Consider the following 22,959-nt stretch of genomic DNA (forward strand, 5'->3'; position numbering starts at 1 on the left):
TCACCACTCGCATCCAGTTCAAGACTCCTGTACTCGCCTCCAGACCATCATCTCTCCCTACACCCCCACTCGACCTCTCCGCTCCTCCTATACTAGAAGACTGGCTGTACCTCCTCTACGCTCCCCTGCCTCCAGAGCCCGCTCCTTCTCCACCCTCGCCCCGCAGTGGTGGAATAACCTTCCTATAGATGTCAGGACTGCCCAGTCCCTGACGACCTTCAGGTGCCTCCTCAAGATTCACCTCTTCAGACAGCCCCCGTAGAACTCCTCTTTTCCCTCTGGACATTCTATCGCTCTTCCTTAATGTGCTTTACTTGCTCTTATCTGCTCCCTATTTTACTGCATTTAATCCTGTACTTTAGAGTACTGTAATCTGTCACAAGTGTCATTTAATCTGTAGTATTTTGTATTTAATTATATCCTGATGTAACTATCACTGACACTGTTATCTGCTCCATTATTGAATTGTTTTTTGTCATATACTTGTACGTACTAGAACCGAAGTGATTGTATTTTATATTGCTCTTAATTGTATTAATACTTGTACTGTGATTCTTGAAATGTATCTTTGTTTACGACTGTAAGTCGCCCTGGATAAGGGCGTCTGCTAAGAAATAAATAATAAATCTTTTTAATTCTCCCCCTCTCTCTCTCTGAACACCCAATCCCAAGTGAGTGCTTCATGCTTCTATATATACAGCTGTGCCGAGATTCAATTACTAATTAATCATTCACTTTAATCTCGGCACATGAACTAATTTGTGCAAATCCCTGTGTTCACATACTATTAAATACTTTATCTGCACGTGAAGTGATTGTGCCTATCCCTGTGCCTAAATACAACAATATATTTTAAATCACTCGTGCTACACAGACCCATTTATATCCCATGCACCAATACAGATACACCAATATTAATACACTACACGCAACATATAAACATAAAATACACACAGGGGAGGGGCACACTGCCACAAGGTGTCACAAAAACAAACAAAAAAATGAATCACGCATGCATAGTCTGTGCAAGTAGCTCAGATTTCTAGGTAGCACAGATTTTCAGAACAGCGGTCAGATTATTATATTATAATAATATCATAAAGCGGTGTCTTTCCTTTACCCAGTCCCTTATTTTACAAAGCATTTCAAACAATGATATCACTAAAATAAGATTTTCACTATATTTTGTAAATATGTATTACTTGTTATTAATTAATTAAACCAAAAAAGCAATGATTTTGTAAGATGGTTAAACCTTGATGATAAACATTGGTTAACTTTAAAATGGTGCAAGTTTTAATAGTCAAGCCTCACCGTGACTGCAGCGTTGATAGGAGATGGTTGTTGTTAGTTAGTTTAATTTGTGCGACACTTTCACTGCAGTGAAAAGTTTGAAGTAAAGGTTTAAGTCAGCTATGGTCTCCCAAAAGTCACATTAACTGCACATTTATTACTTTAATTATATTTGTTATTCAGTTGAAATGGTAATATTGCTTATATTTTAGTCAGTGAATGCATTTTTGATTATTTCTTTATCTATGCATTTTACTTGGCAGTTTCTGGCATTTGGATGGGTTGTTGGGTCTGGTGGCCCTCAGGGCTGTTTAGAGCTACACATGCGGCTCTTTCATTCATTTCAGTTGCCCACTACTAGTATAGAGCATATTTGCAAGGAATGTTGTCCTTGTCCTTTCTGATGACGTGGCCAAGCCGCCTTAGTTGTCTCTCCTTCCTTGAGTTAGAACAGGTGGTTTCCCCACGTGGTTGCAAATGCATCGAGATGAGTGTACATCACTTTTTATAGAATCCAAGCCTCGCCACCATAATGTAGGATTGTGAGGCAAGTGGCCTGGAATATTTTCAGTTTTTTAGGTCCAGGTGTAGTTCTTTCAATCTCCAAAGCTTCTTTATACTCCCGAAAGTGTTCCATGCTTGAAGTCTGCAAATGCTAAAGTCCTCCAGTTAAGAGCTCATCATCGACCCTAGGTATTTTAACTCCTTGGTCTGTTGAAGCTTGGTGCCATCTTGGAGATCGATGTCCTGCTTGAGTGCTGGGATTACCATACACTTGGTGATTTCCATGTTCACTCATAGTCCGGCCTTGCATGCTTGTTCTGTGAGGCCGACAAGGCGGTCCCGATGTCGTCTGCCAAGTCCATGTCCTCCAGTTATTTTAGGCTGCTGGTGGGTAGTGAAGCCATGTCCTGGAGGTATCCTACTTGGTACATAATCGAGGACCATGACAAAACAGGAACGAAGCCAGTGTGTCATACCAGAGCAGGCCGGTGGTAACTTTGAATGCTTCGCTTAATTGGTTGTCCGCAAGTATCTTGCTACTTGAGTTGTGGTACAAGCATCTAATGGCGGTGACTATTTTTTCAAGGATGCCATATGCTTGTAGTATTTTTCATGAAACGGCTCTATCAATTGAGTCAAAAACTTTAGAGAAATCTACAAATGTAGGTGAATGATAGATAGCAGGTTGTTGCGAACTCCTTACTTTATTCTGGAACTGAAACACTTGGAGAACCAAGATATTAATGATAGGAGTTCAGCATATTTTATTTTAAAGAGCTATTACATTTTAACTAACAGTTTCATTGATACAAATGAAGATAGTGTTAAAATGTTGTTAATTAGCTGTATTTATATTTCAATAGAAAGATTCCCTGCACTCTGTTTGGCTGAGCTAGAAGGATATAATCCATAGTATATGCTCTTATAATGTTTGTAATCACATCACAAAAACAAATCAAACAATATCACTCTGCTAGTTTAATTTTTTAACAAAATGCCATTTAAAGTATAAGTCAACCTTTTTTAATAACATGTTAATTGAAGAATAGGAAAGTCAAACCTTCCCAGAAAATAATACTAGCACCTCGGAGATGTCTACCAACACTGTAAAGTAGTATAGAAAGGAGTACTGTCGGACAAACTGAAAAACCTACTACTACTAACAGGGTGGTCAAATATATGTTTAGATTTAAGCAGAACAAAAAATCCAAATGAATTTTAAAGTTTAAATATATCTGAAATAAAAACTTTAAAAAAGAAAGCTTTTTCATGTACAAAAATCAGCTCATTATTTAACTAGTAGTCCATCTTGGATTTACTGTACACATTGAACTAACTGAGTTTCAATAGTTTATATTACAATAAAAAAAAAATTACAATAAATTACAATAAAAAAGCGAACGTGAGCTGCATTGTTTTGTTAAAATTGCAGATCGCTTACTTGGTTGTACAATATGTGCCTCCAAAACACCATCTCTCACTGTAAACCACCTGTCCAAAGTGGAAGGCACTGATTGAGCAGCTGCCCTAGTGCACTAATTCTACTGCAGTAAAACACACAGGAGATATTTAAAAGGGTAATGTTTTATTTAAAACATATACAAATATGATAATTAAATGTATGAGTCCCATGATGATCCAAACTGACCCATCAAGTCACTGGAAAAATACTTGCAGGCCATTATAAACAAATAAAATCGGTAAACACAATGGCAAAAATGTGTTTTAAAAATGCTGTTTTGTAGACTCATTTTATAGAGAAGCACACGTTGTTATAATGGAGGGCTATATTTAGTACGTTATTTAGAACGTTAGTTTTAGAGTGCTTATGTGGAAAAAAAACTAAAATGCAGTTCAAATAAACATAGTACACCCTCGCTATAACACTGTGACAGAGAGCAAATGAATCCTAGTCAAGAATCTCCCTCCCAATCTGTGAGGGCGTTGTATAAAAGGTACAGTGCCTCAGTCTGGCAGTTCATTCCAGGGTCAGTCTGAAGTCAGCCATCCAGGAAGGCGGTAGAGTCACAATGCCAAAGGTCATCGCCCTAAAGCGGTATGTGATGTGTCAGTCATGGATTGGAGGAGACGGGATTGAACTAGCTCTCGCAGGGGGCATGACTAAGGGTATAATTGGGGATGTGACGATGTAATCTGTTCCTTTGATGTGGTTATGAGAATGACCGAGAAAGGAAACCGACTGTGATAAGCGTATCATGAGTGTTACGTGTTTTATTTGTTTCTAAGTGTCTGTGCTTGTCATTATAGAAGGCTAACCTACAGGAGCTGCAGCTAAACCACCAGCAATTAAACCCGGACTCCACTTCACCATTGTATACGAATAAACCTGTAAATCACCACTTTCACTAAGAGCACTCACTCTGGACTTGTGACCGTGTTGTGTTTGTGTGTGTCTTGTTTAGTGTATTATTATTTCGGGACTGAACCCCGTGCTTTGCCTGAGCGATACACATTGATATGTAGAGCCAGGTATTATTATTTGTCAGCAAATAAAGAGCTGCTTTTTTACTGTGAACTGTCTTGTGTCTAGCATTCCTGAGCACCACATCACCACTGCGCCTGTGCACTACAAACCACTTTGCCACAAATGCCCTTCATTATAACAAACCATCGGCTATAACGAACCTGGCCCCTGGACCCCAAATTAATATAACCAAAAAAGATAATATAAACAAACACTGTCAACAACCCATGCAGTCGGTTCAGGTCAGTAGTTTAGAAATGAATAACCACTTGTAAGTAAGTTCATTTTTTTACCACAACGAAACCAACATGGTAGGAAATACTTTTCTACATTGTATTAGTGTTTACTATTATTATTTGTCCATCTTATGATAAAAACTTGTGATAAGTTTATGTTTTTTCAGTTGATCCATAAATGCAACACAGCGCCTCGGCTTTTTGTATGTTACAAAAAGGAATGATATTTCGTGTAGAATATATGCTATTAAAATTGAACAAAATGGTCCCATGGCGTAGCAGTAAAAGCCAATGCCTTCAGCACAGGGAGCTACGCCCTCGCAAGCTTGAATCGAATCTAGGCTGCTGGTTGCCAGATTGCCGGTGGGGAGGTTTAATTTGCCGGTCAGGGATCTCGACACTTCTCGGTGCACGGCTACCAGCTGTCTGCCAAGTGCTGAATTGCTATCTGTGTAGTCTCGTGATGACAGCTGTGTTCCTTCGAACAGTGAAGCTGTTTGCCAAAAAACGTACGTTCTGACCCTGTGGCCACAAAAGTCACCCTCATGCCAGCAAGGCAGTAGCCACACAGTTCAAACAATTAAATGTACAGAGGCAGCTTTTGCCAAAAAACATCATTTTCTGAACGAAAATTACACAACATCCTACAGTTTGGCCTGTAGTTAAGTTTAGTGGCCTTGGTGCCCTCTACAAATGTATTAAACAAGGGGTGGGCAATTCTGGTCCTGGAAGGCAGGTGTTCTTCCTGGTTTTTGTGCTAGCTTCACCCTAATTTACTTAATTGCACCAATAAAGTGCTGATTAGATGGTTAATTGGTCAGTTGGAACAAACACCAGGAGGGACACCGGCCCTCCAGGAATTGAGAGAGAGAGAGAGAGAGAGAGAGAGAGAGAGAGAGAGAGAGAGAAAAAGAAAAAACATATACCATGTAGGATCGTTCAATATTCTGTTTATGCCACAAGTACATTTTTTAAATAAATAGCAATAAAATGTGTCAATTTTTTATATTAAATCAATTCCCGGGATTATTTTACCTGCCAGATCTTTACTTTCATAAACAGACTATGCTTAGATGCAGATTAATTCTGAACAGGTCTGCTAAAAAATTACATTATAATTTGTAGTGTACACGGGGGAAACTAAGGTTTTGAACCCCCTTTTATATTTTAAAATATAAAAAATATGATGGTTGATAAACAGACATAGAAATAAAGTTGAAACCATAACTATTGTGGCTATATTTCCGTTAATACCTCTGTACTTTATGACTGAAGAGAGAGGTGGGAAAGCAGGATGATAACATGCTTTTCTTTGTGTTTCCTGTAATCTGTTTGTACCAAGACACATGTTCTATTATTTACAAAAGAAAACATTTCAATATAACTTTAAAACCAACATTGACTAAATATAATTTAACATGTTCATACTGTACTATAGTGTTACATAAGAGGTTTTTAAATATTTAAACATGGTGCTTTCCTTTTTGGCATTTTGAAAGCTTACAGTCTTACTTGTTGCGCTTTACCCTCAATTTTCTGTCTCACGGCTTTTTGCAATTTTACCAAACAATTTGGTGTCCATGAGCTTAGAAAAGGAAAGTCTCTTTTTTTTATAAGAAAAGAAAATGACTGAAGTATACGATGTAAATTCCCCAAATGTTTTGAAAGCTGCTGTCATACCTCAGTTCTGTGCACAAGCTGCTGGGTGGCGTCATCGTTGACTCTGAATATTTCCAAGAAAGGATCAGACTTGCTGAAAAAGTCCTTTAGAATAAATAGAAATAGAGTGATTTTACAAAGTACACAGCACAAGAGGACAAGAACAGTGACAGTGATACTAGCATTAGCCAACAGTTATTTGAACAAAAACAACTTTCATTTCTGTATCACACCCGATGTAAGAGTGCATTCATTGGATGTCTCTGTATTTATGACTATATCATTCTTTTTTTATTACGGGTTTCTCAGATATTGATTTCTATATGCAGTAATCTTTCTGTATCTGACCTAGTTCTTAGATAAGATTCATACTTATGTAGAAGACTCACTATTCTACAAAGAGTTAGATCCAAATAATAATAATAATAATAATAATAATAATAATAATAATAATAATAATAATAATAATAATAATAATAATTCAGCTTCTATTATAAAACTTCCGGAAATGAAACACCACTGTATTCGCAAAATAGTGAAAAAGCTTGGTAGCACGCGAATAGACATGCAATTACATTGTGATAACTGAGTAAGTAGCACTGTCCCTGTTCTTGCATATTAACTACTGTCTAATTACAATGTGACACTTGATGTAATTACATGATAACACCATGGCCTGGGCCATTTCCATGCAATTGCATACTTATTCCAGCCATAGTTACCATGTAAGAACAATAAATGTACTACCAAAAATGTATAAGCATTGGCTCTGTTTGAATATAACCATTTTACACACACACACACACACACACACACACACACACACACACACACAGTGTAAATAAGATACCCTTTACAGTGAAATAAAGTGTTTCTGTCAGATTTCAGTAGGTCTTCCTGACACAACCTATTTGGAAATGGGGGTTCCTGCATAAAGGTATTTTAGAGCTTCTGTCGAGTTGAACTGTTTTTTTGTCTGTTTATCAAGAAATGTAATTAAGATAGAACAGCACACATGTATATCAATCCTTATAAATATATGATATAAGCATGGTTGAAACATAGTAAGCTGCACAGTTGCTGTGCAGATTAACCCAGGTAAACTTTATTAAGGGAACTGCACATTTAAACATCATACATTTCTGAAATGACAAACTCTCTAACTGGCTTAACCAGCTCCTGCACCACTTCTCTTAGCCGTCACACCTCTTGATTTGCTATTTAATGGCTGTCACAGATCAGTGAACTTTCTTATTTTGCTATATGACAGGTCGATGCCACTTATGCTTCTCTGAATTATTCATTCCACTGCTTTGAAGGAAACATGAAGCTAACCGTTAAATCATTTTAAATCAGGGACCCTGCCTTGACTATGTAACCTTTTTTATACAAACTTATTTGAAAGCCAGATTCAGGTTTTAAGGGATTTCAATGTAAGCCAATATTACAGTATCTTGTTTAAGAAACATCAGAGCAATTGTAAGCAGGACATCATTATTCAGGTTCTGTCCCCAGAGTGGACATGTCACACTGATAATCTAGACTTAGAAGACTAGCCTTTCTAAGCCATGTTTACAGGTTCAGTGAACCAGATCATTATTTCTTATTATAAGACAAACCTAATGTATTATACACATTATAAAAAATATATGCATACTATTTATTTATTTTTCTGTTTATTTTTTCGCAGTTTTTTGTACATGGTGAAAAACAGGGCTTTTATTTGTCATACTTTTCAAACAGTGAGTTGACTTCTGGTATTGCCCAAAAGCACCCTTTAGGAATATTGATGTATTGAGGCATTCTAAGAATTGTTCACGTCAACATTCTATACAGTGTGAACGGTATATTTGCTTGCTTTTTTCTACACACTGCCTGGACACAATTACAATCTGGTCCCTGTGGACAAACAATATGGCCTGCAGTGTTTATGGGACAATATCTATATTAACAGGGTTTAGCATCCACAAGCGCAAACTGTCTACTTGCTCCTATTAAACTTAAAGTTTTAAAAACTACGAAAGCACAACCTCTTCTGCACTCAAAACTGAATATTGAGCATGTATAAATGCATAAACAAGATGCACAGCGGTTGCAGGAATTTCACAATTTCAGTGTGGAAGGAGTTATTCCTTTTTTGTAGATTGACAGAGAATGGCTAAACCACTAATTGAGGATCTGAACCACCGCTGAAAGACAGGATACTTCCTTTAGACACGTCGGGAGAGAACTTACTGGTAATAATTGGGAGCAGATGTTTATTTTTTAAAATGTATTTATTAAATTTATTTTTTATTTTAGTGTGCCCAATTATTATTTTACCCCAGACTTTCTCTGCAATGTTTTGCCAGTTGTGTTGTCATGTTCAAATTACCCACTGAGCAAAGTCAGTAGGTTATTGGGACTCCAGCCAGGACTGCACTGATTCAAAGTGAATCTGCAAGGTGTTTAAGTTGTTTTTAAAGGGATGTGGCTACAAAAGGGATAGCATGTTTTTTCCCCCACATAAAGCACTCATTAAGGATTTAGTAAAACAAAATCAATTTGCACTACATACAATTCAACATCAAGTAGTCATTTTAAGCAGCTTGCAATATTTCAATTATATATTTAATTAAGAATTTCTTCCTGCGTTATTGAGCTACCGTTTCATAATTAATCCTAGGCTGGAAGGAAATGAAGTGCCCAAATGCCTTTAGGTTTTAAAATGTCTTTTGTAATAATTGTCAACGAGGGAACTTTTTGATTAAATCCTGCATAATGGGCTTGAATAAGGTGATTAGGGCATAGTGTAATCTCTTACCTTGTCATCCAATTTCCTTGCACTAAATGAAAGCTCGACATAGTCATCATTCCCCGATAGCTCTTCTGCAATCACCTAAATGAGAATGTTTACAGTTTTACATTGCAAGTCCAATATTCTCATGCTGTCATCGTGCTTTTTAATGACTTCACCCTTTGAAAGACTGGCAATGGAGTTGACTTGATGTTTTGACTATGCGTTCTTGTATTTTTGCTCAGTCTCAGTTTCCTTCATTAAAGTCTATTCAGTAACGCTATTAAATTTAATGGCCTAACCACATGCTACCAAAGCACCTATGTCATTCTCATACTAAAATCAGAGTGACAAGATTAGCGTGCTATCTCAATTCTTCAAGACACAAAATCTACATAGCTCCCACTGCCACATTTGTGTATCATCAGGAGAAACATCATGGAGACATTTTCATGCTAAAATGTAAGCCACATGTTTACTAGATTTAGCATGCTTATCAGAATGATAATCCACAAGTTAGCACTGGGAAAGGCATGGCAATAGTATTAGAGACTCACACTCTACTTATCATCCCTGTTTCAACAGGCAGACATTTACTTAATATCTTTAATAATAATTTTTGACCTTCTGGTGTTTTCCTTGGGGTGAATTAACTCCTAGCATTTTTTAACAATTTAATAAATAAAAATGCTACAAAATGCAAATTAATAAATGCACCCCAGCTCCAGAATTACATGTCTTATTTACAGTGCTTTGTACAATTTTCAGATCGTTCACAGAGTAATACAGTTTGCAATTAAATTGGAATTTAGTGTTTTGTTCAGATTAAGTTTAGGTTAATCCTTAACTAAAATAAATCTTTCTTGTTTGATTTGTCTACTTTTAGATGCCTATAACATTACATGCAAGAGAACAACAGGTAGGTTTACATGAATGCTAGGAATTGTAATCTACTACAGGCTGTTGTAAATCTCTCCTGTTTCCTTTGTTTATTACGTTAAGTGGTTTTCATGTAGTGTTTTAGGGAATTGAGCTATGTACAGTAGAAAAGTTACATTGCTTCTCTTTTAATACACTGATCTAAATGTGGTTTTACAGGATGGGTTAAGATGTTAACATGCTGTAACAATGCATACAGTGTTGGAATTTTAACAAGAAAACCATGGCTTCTTTGGTTAGCAAGATAAGACCACTGGCCAGCCTTGCAGGGACCACAGAGCTCTGATGAGCTCCAGACTAAGAGCAGAATATGTTTTAGAGTGCCCACACAGCAATAGGACCCCTGCAAGCTGAGGATCCATTTAGGGAATCCCTTCATGGCTGTTCCTTCATCTGCCTGCCAAACCAGCAATATTTATTTAATTATTATTTTTATTATTATTTATTTCTTAGCAGAGACCATTATCCAGAGCGACTTACAATTGCTACAAGATATCACATTATTTTTATACAATTAAATTATTTTGTACACATTATTTTTACATACAATTACCCATTTATACCGTTGGGTTTTTACTGGAGCAATCTAGGTAAAGTACCTATCAAGGGTACACCAGTGTCCCCCATCTGCGATTGAACCCACGACCCTCCGGTCAGGAGTCCAGAGCCCTAACCACTACTCCACACTGCTGCCCTCATTAGACCCAAGATACAACATGAACATCTTACCGCTAAAGTCATGACAGCGTGATACATACCCCCAATTAATAAAGTGGGTAATATAAAGTTCAGGGTTAGAATAAGTGTTAAATGTATTATGAATTGGTAACATTTGTATTATTATTTGTATTTATTATGAATTGGTAACATATTTGCTATGTCACTTGTAAAGTATTATAGGAAAAGAAATACTCACTCACTTTGTCATTGACTCAAATAAATCGCTCATATGAGGTGGTAATGCTTTAATAACTTAATAATGCTTAAGTAATTATATTTAAAAATCGACAGCAACCAGTTAAAGGAAATCATGATGCCTGTTTAAATGTGATTCTACTGATATCCTACCACTTTGTGACTCTTTAAACATTATTCAATGTCCTCTGTATCAAGATGCCTAGAAACTAATATCCATGCAATCAATACTAATGTCTTCCTTACATCAGCACTTCACACCCTGTGTGCTACATAAAATATTATCAAACAGCAGTGATTTTAAAGAGTCAGAGGGGTGATGCTAAATCCCTCATTTCAAACAGCTTTAAGAGCAATGTTGGACTTGCAAAACCAAGCTCATCTGTCTTTTTAAATCTGAACACACCATGCTCTTGTTGATTCCATTCCCACGTGTCTTCCGGCACTAAAGGCTAATGATGGAAGCCCATGCTGACACATTGTTCTCTCTTTTAAAGTCATGTACAGAGAGACTACGGTAGCCACAACAAAAGGGTCTTCAAACTAGATCTCTGCATAATGCCAAGCACTTCTAATAAGGCTCTACTGAGATTAAATAATCAACTTTAAAATGCCCTGTTGTTTTTCTCCTTTCTGAAAAACCCCTATATTGGCAAGAAAATGTACAAAGTATTCCATTGTATTTTAAAGAAAACTATGATCTAGTCTTTAAAAGCTGAATAGTAACCATATACAACAAGTCTTTGATTATTTAAGTTATACTGTGTTAAGCCCTTTTCACACTGGCATGCTCTACCTGGTTCGAACCATGGCCCGTGTCATGTGAGTCGGTTATGCGATTTCAAACTGCTTTTTGAAGAAGCAGGGTCGACCTGGGTAACTGAAGCTAGTACACAATATGCGTACACAATGCCCCGGAAGCAGCTTGTTACGGACGCTTCCATCCAAGCTTCTCTGGATTGAATAGTTGGCTCAAATGTTTAATAGAGCAAATGTTTCTTCATCCCTGCTGCAATCTGTCTCATGGTGTGTCTCAATCAACAGAAATATGACTAAACAGAAATGACTAAACAGAAATGTTCCTTGCAGAAGTGAAACCTTCGCAGGCGTGGCTGTTTGTTACTTTGTCCACTTACGAACATCCATCATGCATTTTGTCTCACTTGATCCTGAGGTGGGTCACTGCAAATCTCAGCTCAAAGCATACAGAACATGCTTAGAATTATTGTTGAAAACAAAATGCATTTATAAATCTTGCATGTCATGAACCTAAATTCACTATATAGCTATCAATTGTGCATTTTTTAAAGAACAATTAAATTCTTCCATTCCTTCAATACCTTGACTGACAAGTTTTGCCTCAACCCACTATGTCCCCATTGTGTGCACCTATGTCATTCGCATACACCCTCCTCAGCCTCCACCTGCTTTTTTGGCTTTGTCTAATGGGGAGGGAGGGGAGAGGGGTGGGCAGCTATCCTGCCCACCTGACCATGGCTCCCTACGGCCAGGCTCTCCATTTGTCTGTGAGCTAATTCATGGGCAGGGGACTTCGAAAGGTGAGGCCAAAGGCCTATGAATGTAACTTAAATCATGTGAATTGTAGTAGAGTTTCTAGCCTGTTTTAATAAATAAGCAAAAATCTATCGCATTTGTTTTCTGACTGAATTTCTGTGACACAGTGTAGTTCCATATATTGAGTTCAGGTTTACAAAATCATTTTGTTAGCTACAACCACTGTAAAATGCTTATTCTGTCTTGCATTTGTAAAATTTGAACCAAAAAAGCAGCCCTCAAAAGAGATACTTAGATTTTTAGGAAGTGTTTTTTTTTTGGTCACATATTCATTTGAGAAGCCCTTTGAGAAAATGTTCTTACGGTTATTGAGGATTTCCCTGCTGTGTTCCCATGTTTCAGTAATGACTTGGAGAGTTTTCTCTGGGATATAATCTGTACAGAAAAAAAAGACAAAAAGAGGTTAGAAGCTAGAACGTGGACAGTCCGAGGTATCAAGAAGCTTTACAATTCATGAGAGAAATGCAGAGCAAATAAAGCAGAGAACAGTTTTCAGCGCTTTTCTGTATAAGTCATTAAGACATTTTTTCTAGTGACTTTTATAGTTTTTGATAACAATTAAGTTTGAAACAACACTTATCAGGGTTTTTTTTTTTTAAGGAAAACTGTGCCTTAAAATAATTTAAAAAATAAGAAACATTACAAAACCAGTAAGAAACAGCATTGGTGCAGATAGGAGCAGTTAAATGACCAGAAGTTGTGGTAACAAAAGAAAAAGTCGCAGTTTATAGAACTTTAAAAGTCATTTAGGATCATTTAGATTTGCGTAACAATTACATTATCAGCCAACTACATTATAAGTATGTTGTATACATAATTTATAAAAATAACACACATATCTAAGCAAGGGAAGCATTGGGAAAACAGTTTGATCACATCTCGAGTATGTGATAAATAAGGGCGTAAATCTTTTACAATATCTTTTAAAAAATGATGAATAAACTGACTTAGCAGTTCAGAAATGGACCCATTCCCTGATACTATAGGTCTTCCTGTGGGCCGCAAAGTATTCGACTGGTCACTGTGCCGAATTCAGAAGTGTTCGTAATTTCGTACAGACTTTTTTCAATACAGTGCCTATAGAAAGTCTACACCCCCTTGAACTTTTTTTTACATTTTGTTGTTTCAGTGCCTCAGAGTTTCATGTATTTAAATGAGGATTATTTCCACTTATCTACACACCATACGCCACACTGTTAAGGGGAAAAAAGTTTTTACCTCTTGGTAGCCTCTCTGATCAGTCTCCTTCTTGCTCGGTCATCCAGTTTGGAGGGACGGCCTGATCTAGGCAGGGTCTTGGTGGTGCCATACACATTCCACTTCTTAATAATCGTCTTGACTGTGCTCCAAGGGATATTTAAGGCCTTTGATATTTTTTTATACCCATCCCCTGATCTGTGCCTTTCAACAACTTTGTCCCGGAGTTCTTTTGAAAGCTCCTTGGTGCTCATGGTTGAGTCTTTGCTTTGAAATGCACTACCCAGCAGAGGAAACCTACATGAACTGCCTGCATCAGGATCTGGACGCCTTGCCATCATTGAAGGAACCATGAATTCTACTCTGTATCAGAGAATTCTACAGGAGAATGTCAGGCCATCCGTCCGTGAGCTGAAGCGCAGCTGGGTCATGCAGCAGGACAATGATCCGAAACACACAAGCAAGTCTACATCAGAATGGTTGAAGAACAAAACAGTTTAAGTTTTGGAATGGCCTAGTCAAAGTCCAGACCTAAACCCCATTGATGTGGAGGGACCTGAAATTAGCAGTTCATGCTCGAAAACCCACAAATATCACTGAGTTGAAGCAGTTCTGCGTGGAGGAGTGGACCATGGCGCTGTGAGAGACTAATCAATAACTACAGGAAGCGTTTGGTTGCAGTTATTGCTGCTAAAGGTGGCGTAACCAGTTATTGAGTCTAAGGAGGCAATTACTTTTTCACACGTGGGCATTGGGTGTTGCATAACTTTCTTTAATAAATAAATGAAATATGTATCAATTTTTTGTGTCATTTGTTCACTCATGGTCCCTTTTATCTAGTGTTAGGTTTTGGTTGAAGATGTGATAACATTCAGTGTCAGAAATATGCAAAAACGCAGAAAATCAGACAGGGGGCAAATGCTTTTTCACGGCACTGTATCCAACCAAGCTATTTCAGTTTTTATTTTTAATTAATTATCTACAAATTTCTAGAATATTTTTTTCACTTGGAAGTTGTGGGGTAGGATGTGTAGATCAATGAAAAAAAAACTATTTTAATGCATTTTAATTCCAGGCTATAAGGCAAGAAAAGGTGAACATTTTGAAAGGGGGTGTAGACATTCTATAGGCACTGTATATATCACTGCACTGATGAGCCCCAAACAGGGCAAAACATGTATGCAGTTGCTGTAATCTGACATTTAAAACGCTGTCAATGTAGAAGCCTTTTGGCAAATTTCAAGCGATTTGATTGCCTCTGCATATCCCGATTACCCATAATTATCTAGTTACTGCTGTATCCCATCTTAACTCGAAAGCTACTTGTATGTATATATATATATATATATATATATTATATATATATATAGATATATATATATAATGTGTGTGTGTGTGTGTGTATATATATTGTTAACGAGCCTTGCGGCTCGGGTTCGTTTCGCCCTTTAAAGTACCGACCAGACACAGATGGAGGGTTTGAAAGCACTTTTGCGCTAACGCAGAACAAAATCAAACAAACACAAAATAAACACCTAGCTCTCTACGAGCACTAACTAACACACAAGAACACCCTGACTACAAGTGGGACAGCTAGGCTGTTTCCCCACTAAACCAATAAACAAAAATTACACAGGTTGAGTACAGCACCTTTTTTATTTTTTTTCCTCGCAACTGCCAGGACACAGAGTACTACTTTCTGCCTCCTTCTTCTCAGCAGCCCTGAGCAAACTGACTGCTTTTCTTTTATACCCTGCACCTGGCTCCAATTGAATAATACTCACCAGGTGCAGGGGATAATTAAGCAATAAAACAATTAACAAAGTCCATTAAACAATACAGCAAAACAATCAAACAATTAAACAAATGTGCATTTCCCCAAACTACCAAAAAGCATACATTTTACTGCGGGGATGATTCCAATCCCATCCCCCACTGTGCTACAATATATATATATATATATATATATATATATATATATATATATATATATATATATATATATATAGATAGATAGATAGATAGATAGATAGATAGATAGATAGATAGATATTGGTGACCAGCTTTCTTTGTCTTTATGCTACATGCTAAATCTCTATTGCTCAATGACAGCTGTGGCTCTCAGGAAGAAATTTGCACACCAATTCTTTTTAATAGACTTTGGATATCAAATAAGTATACTACCAATGAAAATTGAACTCAAATCTTTACCAACATGCCGTCATCCTGGCCTAAACTACTAATTGCTTGAATTGGTAAACTGTGAATACAAACAGCGCAAAACATTGGTTTAGTTCCCTATAAGAAAAGTGTACTGAACACCATTGGGATATCTATATAATAATGCCTGTGTATTACCCTAAAGAAACTATAGCAGAGCCATTAGTAGACCACATATAGTCAACTGTAGCACAATGAATTTGGAATTTTCATCCTGTAAAGTGGTCCTTTGGAACTAATATTGCACTGTAGCAGACTGGTACTAATATTAACTAAGGGGTTCTGTATTGACACTGTATTGCTAGGAGCTGAAGAAATGCTATCACTATTACGCAGTCATGTCTCAGACAGGGACAGTGACATTTCACACTGATCACCTCCCTTGAGTAAACCAAGTTCTAGAGCTCAAATAGGTATTGCATATTTGTAGGACTTCCTACTGAAATGCCAACTAATTTAAGCTGTGACAGTGATGTGGGAACTCAATTTATTTGACAAAGTGCCTTGGTGAGACTGAAATTCACTTAGTATGTCCCTGAGCTGGAACTAAACCATCAACCGAAAAGGTGAAATATTAGCATATTACTATATAATGCCCATATTAGCATATAAGAGGCTTTCTTAAAGTAAATGTTGTATACTGAAATCGACTTACACTTTACCATTTACGGGTTTGCTCAATAATTAGTTCACATAGCATAGTATAATTGGATCCTCTAAATACAGCAATTTAGAGGCTTTTATTGTCATACAATTCCAGCTTCTTAAAGCTAAAAGGGTTTAAATGAAACTTCACAATACATACTTGGCCAAGCGTGCATTCCATTCCACCAAGGAAATCTGCATCTTTCAGTCCGTTGTGGTTGCTGCTGATGTCATAAACCTCATACCGCAGCCGTTGAACTTCTTCAAAGTAAAAGTCTACGGTGAACACTTTGGAGAAGACTGGGTTTATACTGCTTCGGATAATCTCTGTTCTGTCAACCTGTTCAAGAGAGAAAGCATATGAAAATTAAAGCCAGGATGCAACTTTAGTCTGGGTATCTTTGTCTTGGTGGATCAGAGGGGTTAAATCACTCAAAATATGGGATCTACTTTTGTTGGTCTATTTTCCAGCAAAAAAAAAACAAAAAAACAACCACAATCCTATTGGTGGACACTTAACAGGGCAGGGAGAGGGGGCTGTGTCTGGTCTTACTCTGATACTGATTTGATGTGTTTTTCTGTCAAACATGGCAGAGATCCTCTTTTTGAGCAAAGCACTATTTCATTATGTTAAAAATAAAACAAACTTGTCTAGCATCATTCTCTCCTGCGAAATGGAATGAAAAACTGCCCAATTGGGCGGAAAACCAGCCCAGTTGGCAACACTGGCTCTGAGCGGCTCACTTAACGCACCCACTTCTGGCATTCTGTAACCTAGCAACCAAAGAGCATAGTTGTGCTGCGCAATACAGCAGCTGTAAACATGACAAAACTTAAATAGCGTCTGCTCTAATCTCGCCTGCATTTAAGCTGTCCACACTGGGTCCCTTTTAGAGCAGTGGTGGGCAACTGAAATGAATGGAAGGGCCGCGTGTTTGGACCAAAAGAAATTATCCAAAATACATTCACTGACTAAAATATAAGCAATGTTACCATTTCAATTGAATAACAAATATAACTAAAAGTAATACATGTGCTGTTCCTACCATTAATGTGACTTTTGGGAGGCCATACTTTCCAAAGTCCGGGTAGCTCAGCATTGAGATTTCCATCAGTCAGTCTTTTGCACATTTTTCACTGTTTATTCCACTGCCCTCACCACTTTTTCATGCAGGTGGTGTGTTTGACTCCGACACCCTTTCCACTCTTGTCACAGATGTATCCATTTTAAACTCTCTTTGCTACCGCCGACTCAAACCTTCTCTTCCTAGTTTCACTGCAGTAAAAGTGTTGCACAAATTAAACTTACTAACAACAACCATCTCCTAGCAATGCGGCAGTCACTATCATGGTGAGACTTGACTATTAAAGATAACCAATGTTTTTCTAAAAATACAATATCTTCAAGGTTTAACCTTCTTACTGCATAAATTATCCTGGGACAAGAGCAGAAACACATGCATGGAAGAATTTTCTTCCACTGAAGTTTCAATATCTCATTCCTGCTTACCATCAATACCTTGTTTTTCTGCACGGATCTGTTCCACCTCAGAGTTACGTGGTGCTATATTTGAACACTCAGTTTTGTTATAGTATAAGCTTGGTAAGGTGGCGAGGGCCATTATAGCTCCTCCAGCGGGCCGGAGTTGTCCACCACTAGTTTAAAGGGTTTGGTCCGCACTCGGTATGGTGCTTTGGTGTGAAGTGTGAACAACAAAGCCCGCTTGGGAAACCGTTGGCTTTACCGTTGGCTTTTTATAACCTTCAAGCCATAAGCAACAAAATGTTTGGTCACAAACTGTATAAAAAATAAATTGAATATTTAGGTCCACATAGCATTTGCAAAATGCAAATACAACCACTTATATTCTCCCTCCACTAAATCACTGATGTTTAAAGACTGGAGATTTGTCCTTTTTATCAGATGAAACTATAAACTAATCTCTACCTGTTTGCAGGAAATGCCACACTTGACTTGGACGCACAGAGAGAGAGAGAGACACCATAGGGTCCCCATTTCAGTGGCTGAAGCTACCCTGTGTCATTGTCCCCTATAAACAAGAACCAGAAATTTAGATTCACACTATGACAAGGATAGTGTCAGTGAAAAAACAGGGAAAAAGTCACAAACTACAAGTAGTCATTATTGTGGCAAGGTGGGGGAATGGAGAGGAAAAAAAAGTGTGTGTGTGTGTATATGCACAGGTGTGAGTTTTTGGTTTACAGGGAGAGTTATTTTTACCCCTGAAATTAGTATAAAATAATAACATGTTTATTAACCCTTTAGGCTCCTGTGTACTAGATAGTCATAGTCAATAAAGTAAAACAGACACACAAGTTGTATCTTGTTTTACATTTTATTTTTGTATGAACAACAAAAAACAAACATATATGTATGTGTGTATATAATATATATATATATATATATATATATATATATATATATATATATATATACAGACGTGCTCAAATTTGTTGGTACCCTTACAGCTCATTGAAATAATGCTTCATTCCTCCTGAAAAGTGATGAAATTAGAAGCTATTTTATCATGTATACTTGCATGCCTTTGGTATGTCATAGAATAAAGCAAAGAAGCTGTGAAAAGAGATGAATTATTGCTTATTCTACAAAGATATTCTAAAATGGCCAGGACACATTTGTTGGTACCACTTAGAAAAGATAATAAATAATTGGATTATAGTGATATTTCAAACTAATTAGATTCTTTAATTAGTATCACACATGTCTCCAATCTTGTAATCAGTCATTCAGCCTATTTAAATGGAGAAAAGTAGTCACTGTGCTGTTTGGTATCATTGTGTGCACCACACTGAACATGGACCAGAGAAAGCAAAGGAGAGAGTTGTCTGAGGAGATCAGAAAGAAAATAATAGACAAGCATGGTAAAGGTAAAGGCTACAAGACCATCTCCAAGCAGCTTGATGTTCCTGTGACAACAGTTGCAAATATTATTAAGAAGTTTAAGGTCCATGGAACTGTAGCCAACCTCCCTGGGCACGGCCGCAAGAGGAAAATCGACCCCAGAGTGAACAGAAGGATAGTGCGAATGCCAGAAAAAGAACCAAGGATAACTGCCAAAGAGATACAAGCTGAACTCCAAGGTGAAGGTACGTCAGTTTCTGATCGCACCATCTGTCGCTTTTTGAGCAAAAGTGGGCTCCATGGAAGAAGACCCAGGAGGACTCCACTTTTGACAGAAAAACATAAAAAAGCCAGACTGGAATTTGCTAAAATGCATACTGACAAGCCACAATCCTTCTGGGAGAATGTCCATTGGACAGATGAGTCAAAACTGGAGCTTTTTGGCAAGTCACATCAGCTTTATGTTCACAGACGAAAAAATGAAGCTTTCAAAGAAAAGAACACCATACCTACAGTGAAACATGGAGGAGGCTCGGTTATGTTTTGGGGCTGCTTTGCTGCGCCTGGCACAGGGTGCCTTGAATCTGTGCAGGGCACAATGAAATCTCAAGACTATCAAGGCATTCTGGAGCGAAACGTACTGCCCAGTGTCAGAAAGCTCTGTCTCAGTCACAGGTCATGGGTCCTCCAACAGGATAATGACCCAAAACACACAGCTAAAAGCACCCAAGAATGGATAAGAACAAAACATTGGACTATTCTGAAGTGGCCTTCTATGAGTCCTGATCTGAATCCTATCGAACATCTATGGAAAGAGCTGAAACTTGCAGTCTGGAGAAGGCACCCATCAAACCTGAGACAGCTGGAGCAGTTTGCTCAGGAAGAGTAGGCCAAACTACCTGTTAACAGGTGCAGAAGTCTCATTGAGAGCTACAGAAAACGTTTGATTGCAGTGATTGCCTCTAAAGGTTGTGCAACAAAATATTAGGTTAGCGGTCCCATCATTTTTGTCCATGCCATTTTCATTTGTTTTATTATTTACAATATTATGTTGAATAAAAAATCAAAAGCAAAGTCTGATTTCTATTAAATATGGAATAAACAATGGTGTATGCCAATTACTTTTGTCAGTTTCAAGTTATTTCAGAGAAAATTGTGCATTCTTTGTTTTTTGTGGAGGGGTACCAACAAATTTGAGCACGTCTGTAGATATATACAGTTAGCAAAATGCATATACATAACAGAAATATTCAAGTTTTTTATGTAATGTTATTATTTATTATTTATTTCTTATCCAACGCCCTTATCACATTATTTTTACATACAATTACCCATTTATACAGTTGGGTTTTTACTGGAGCAATCTAGGTAAAGTACCTTGCTCAAGGGTACAAAGGGTGCTGCAAAATTATGTACACAATATATAAAAGGAATAGAAACGGTAAAACATACATATGTCATTTTTATGAACAAAAAACACCTGAATTATATTGTGAAATACTGTTACGTATTTTCCTTCCACATCTTCATCATTATCGCTAAATGATAACTCAGCATCACTGTCGCTGCTTTTGCAATCCTCTGAACACAGCTCAAACTCTTTATCGCTCCCATTCTCACAATCTTTGTACGCTGCCAGATTTTTTTTTTTGCAATCAAATACCAATATAAAATAAAGGTAAACAAGCAAAACTGTAAAACAATAAAATTAAAAACTATGTATATACATTAGATAGTTGATTGTTTGCTGCGGTATCTCCAACTCTTCTCAATGTCTTCACAGATAGGGATTTTTGCACGGAATGCAATTGGATAATAAAGCCACCTGATGATTTCGAGCTCTCCTCCCTGACTTCAAATCATATATCACATTACAAACACTGCTTTAGGGCATGTATACAATCAGATAGATGAAAAAAATAAATCTCTTAGAGCATACTAAAGTATGGGAGTACTAAATCAACAGGAAGTGATTACACCCAGTATCTCTATATGATTCAATTCCTTCTAACGTTTAGTATCGCATTACACAAGATGAACTATATTGTATTAGATTACTATGTGTGTCATTGCAATCCCATACCTTTAAATATATGGATCATAACCTAATCTAGCCTTGATCTTGTTAAGAGTAGCACTGCATCAGTTTATCAGTTTGTGATCAAAAGGAAACATAGCAACGAAATATATGTTATCTACAAAACTTTTTTTTTTCTTATGATTAATCAATATCATGTTTCGAACTTGCACAGAAAAAAATAGTAAACCATTAAATAAATAAAAAAATCTGCTGTCCCAATAATTGTTCATGTCTGTAGTATCCTAAAAAACTGAGTAGCAATTGAGGTACAATACTGTCTAATTTAAAACCCCTTTTGCTACTGCCAGTGCACATTTATCATGCCCTTTAGATTCAGTCCAGTGCATACAAAACAAATAATCCATACAGCTAATCACTTCTACAGGACAACAACAGGCAAACACCTCTCCCTTTACCAAATAGCAAAGCACAGCACCCTCCCATCTCACAGTCCTTAATGGCAAAAAAAAATTCTGGTTATTATTTTTACTATTAGGCCAGCACAGCCGTGCAAGGTACAATTATGGAGGCCCAGAAAGCTAATCTCATCACTGGCTGTCAAACAGTGCACTCGTTAATGATGTACTTGTCATCACTGAGTATCATAGAGAGAAATATGCTATATCTATCTTTTTAAAAACCCACTGTCATATTTCTCAATAATATTAGTAAACAAGCAAACCTTAAACGTTCAGAGAGAAACATTAACATTTGAACTTTCAGTGCTGTTCTATCGATGTATATTAGAATAGTAATTTGATCTATTTTTGTTGTTTTTTTGCTGTTTCCTTTTACCAATTTCCTTCAGATATGTTTATCCAGACACAGTGTACAGTAAGGAAACTATTTGTGTATGTGTGTTACCCCTCTTTACCCCAGGGAAGCCGCCACAGTACATACACTACCCTCATTTCAGTGCCATGAAGCTGCCATCACAGTGGGAGTTCAGGACCAAGGGAGTAAACCAAAGCCCCCAGGCTATCCTGACCTTTCACACCAATTTGTAATGTTAGTCCTGCTGTGCCTGGGCAGCTCAGCTGATATACAGACAATTCAGTAGGTTTCCTGGCAAACTGGGGCTTCACTTAGCTGACCTATTAACATCCAGCTATGTTGACCCAATACCAGCAAGAGAAACAAGCATTGATTGGTAAAATAATCCATTCCAGGGGTTACTTCCTAAAGGGCATTTTCTCTCCTTGTCTATATTGCTTTAAAAAATTAGAAACAAACAGACTGTAAACTACTACACAGTGGGTGCTTTAAGTAACTGAGCGGTTCAGAGCGAGAATTTCTCAGATCACCGATTAAATCTTCTCTGTAGCACTCTGAGCCAGTCCGGAGAAGTGGAACTGATCATGCCGTTAAGTGAGCTCTTTCACTGAGCTGCTCCGAGCGGCTCACTTACTTAATGCACCCAGTAACTATGTGAAATGTGAAACATTGTATAATAATAATAATAATTACATACCAGAATTTCAAAGGACTGATTCATATATATATTATTTATTTCTTAGCAGACGCCCTTATCCAGGGCGACTTACAATTGTT

The 22,959-nt window shown here is 37.3% G+C and overlaps 1 protein-coding gene across 3 annotated transcripts in view; it reads right to left on the reverse strand.

Annotated features, from left to right (window-relative positions):
• The window catches only part of LOC117435654 (copine-4), a 193,013-nt gene that overhangs the window by 65,109 nt on the left and 104,945 nt on the right, over positions 1-22,959 (reverse strand). For all 3 annotated transcript variants that reach the window (XM_059013133.1, XM_059013139.1, XM_034058993.3), the window contains exons 3-6: positions 16,605-16,784; positions 12,686-12,757; positions 8,981-9,055; positions 6,199-6,282 (exon numbers count right to left, since the gene is read on the reverse strand). In XM_059013133.1, the coding sequence (XP_058869116.1) occupies positions 6,199-6,282; positions 8,981-9,055; positions 12,686-12,757; positions 16,605-16,784 (411 nt within the window). The remainder of the gene's footprint in view (positions 1-6,198; positions 6,283-8,980; positions 9,056-12,685; positions 12,758-16,604; positions 16,785-22,959) is intronic.

Source organism: Acipenser ruthenus, chromosome 3, assembly GCF_902713425.1.
Source record: "Acipenser ruthenus chromosome 3, fAciRut3.2 maternal haplotype, whole genome shotgun sequence".
NCBI lineage: Eukaryota > Metazoa > Chordata > Actinopteri > Acipenseriformes > Acipenseridae > Acipenser > Acipenser ruthenus.